The 886-nt window shown below is 57.8% G+C and overlaps 1 protein-coding gene across 1 annotated transcript in view; it reads right to left on the minus strand.

The window, feature by feature from the left end:
* PRC1 (protein regulator of cytokinesis 1) overlaps positions 1-886 on the minus strand; it is an 8226-nt gene that overhangs the window by 1004 nt on the left and 6336 nt on the right. The window contains 1 exon segment of the mRNA XM_015428747.1: positions 154-333. Within this exon segment, the coding sequence (XP_015284233.1) occupies positions 154-333 (180 nt within the window).

The raw sequence follows: 886 nt of genomic DNA on the forward strand, positions 1-886 counted from the left end.
CCCCCCCCCCACTCTTCTCCAGTGGCCGGCTTCAGGGGGTGCGGAAGGGCAGTTCGCACCTGGCTCACGGTGGTGCCCCCGTCTGTTCCGGCCCAAGAGGCAGGACAGAGTCGAGTGGGGCAGGGAGGGGCATTGAGAGAAGAGGTGAATTACCGCAAACTCGGAATAGGTGCTGGCCACAGAATTAATGCTGTGGGTACGCTGGGCAGGGGCTGTGGAGGTGCACCCACCGCTCAGAGCAGTTCCGTTGAGCTGAGACACGTTCTCCTTGTTGTGCTCCGGGCGTCCCGGGCGGGAGGGCTTGGCAGCCGGGCGGCAGGGAGTCCGGAGAGACTGTGGAGGAGGCCAAGGGGAACGGCAGCCGTTAGAACTCCTGCCAGTCTGCTGGAAGGGCTGGGTGGGGGAGCAGTTTGGTGCCGTGGTTAAGTGCGCGGACTCTAATCTGGGAGAACCGGGCATGATTCCCCACTCCTCCTCCACTTGCACCTGCTGGATGACCTTGGGCAAGCCATAGTTCTGGTCAGAGCTGTTCTTGAGAAAGAGCAGTTTCTGTCAAGAGCCCTGTCTACCTCACAGGGTGTCTGTTGTGGGGAGGGGAAGGGAAAGGAGTCTGTAAGCAGCTCTGAGACTCTGAGTGGAGGGTGGGGGTATAAATCCAATCTCCTCAATGGTGTGCTACCAACACCAGGTGTCAAGAGCTCGGGTCTGCTCCTGGTCTACAGAGGCCCATGAGGGAAAGGGAGATACAATCTACACTGAACTCCATCGAAGATTTAGATTGTATTCTAATGGTTTTGTTCTGTAAACTGATTACTTCTACTTATTTATTGTACGGTTTTAACTCTGGTGTGTATACCGCCCTGAGCCCTCGGGGGGGGGGGGGGGG

This window comes from Gekko japonicus, unplaced genomic scaffold (genome assembly GCF_001447785.1).
Source record: "Gekko japonicus isolate JY-2015 unplaced genomic scaffold, Gekko_japonicus_V1.1 scaffold773, whole genome shotgun sequence".
NCBI lineage: Eukaryota > Metazoa > Chordata > Lepidosauria > Squamata > Gekkonidae > Gekko > Gekko japonicus.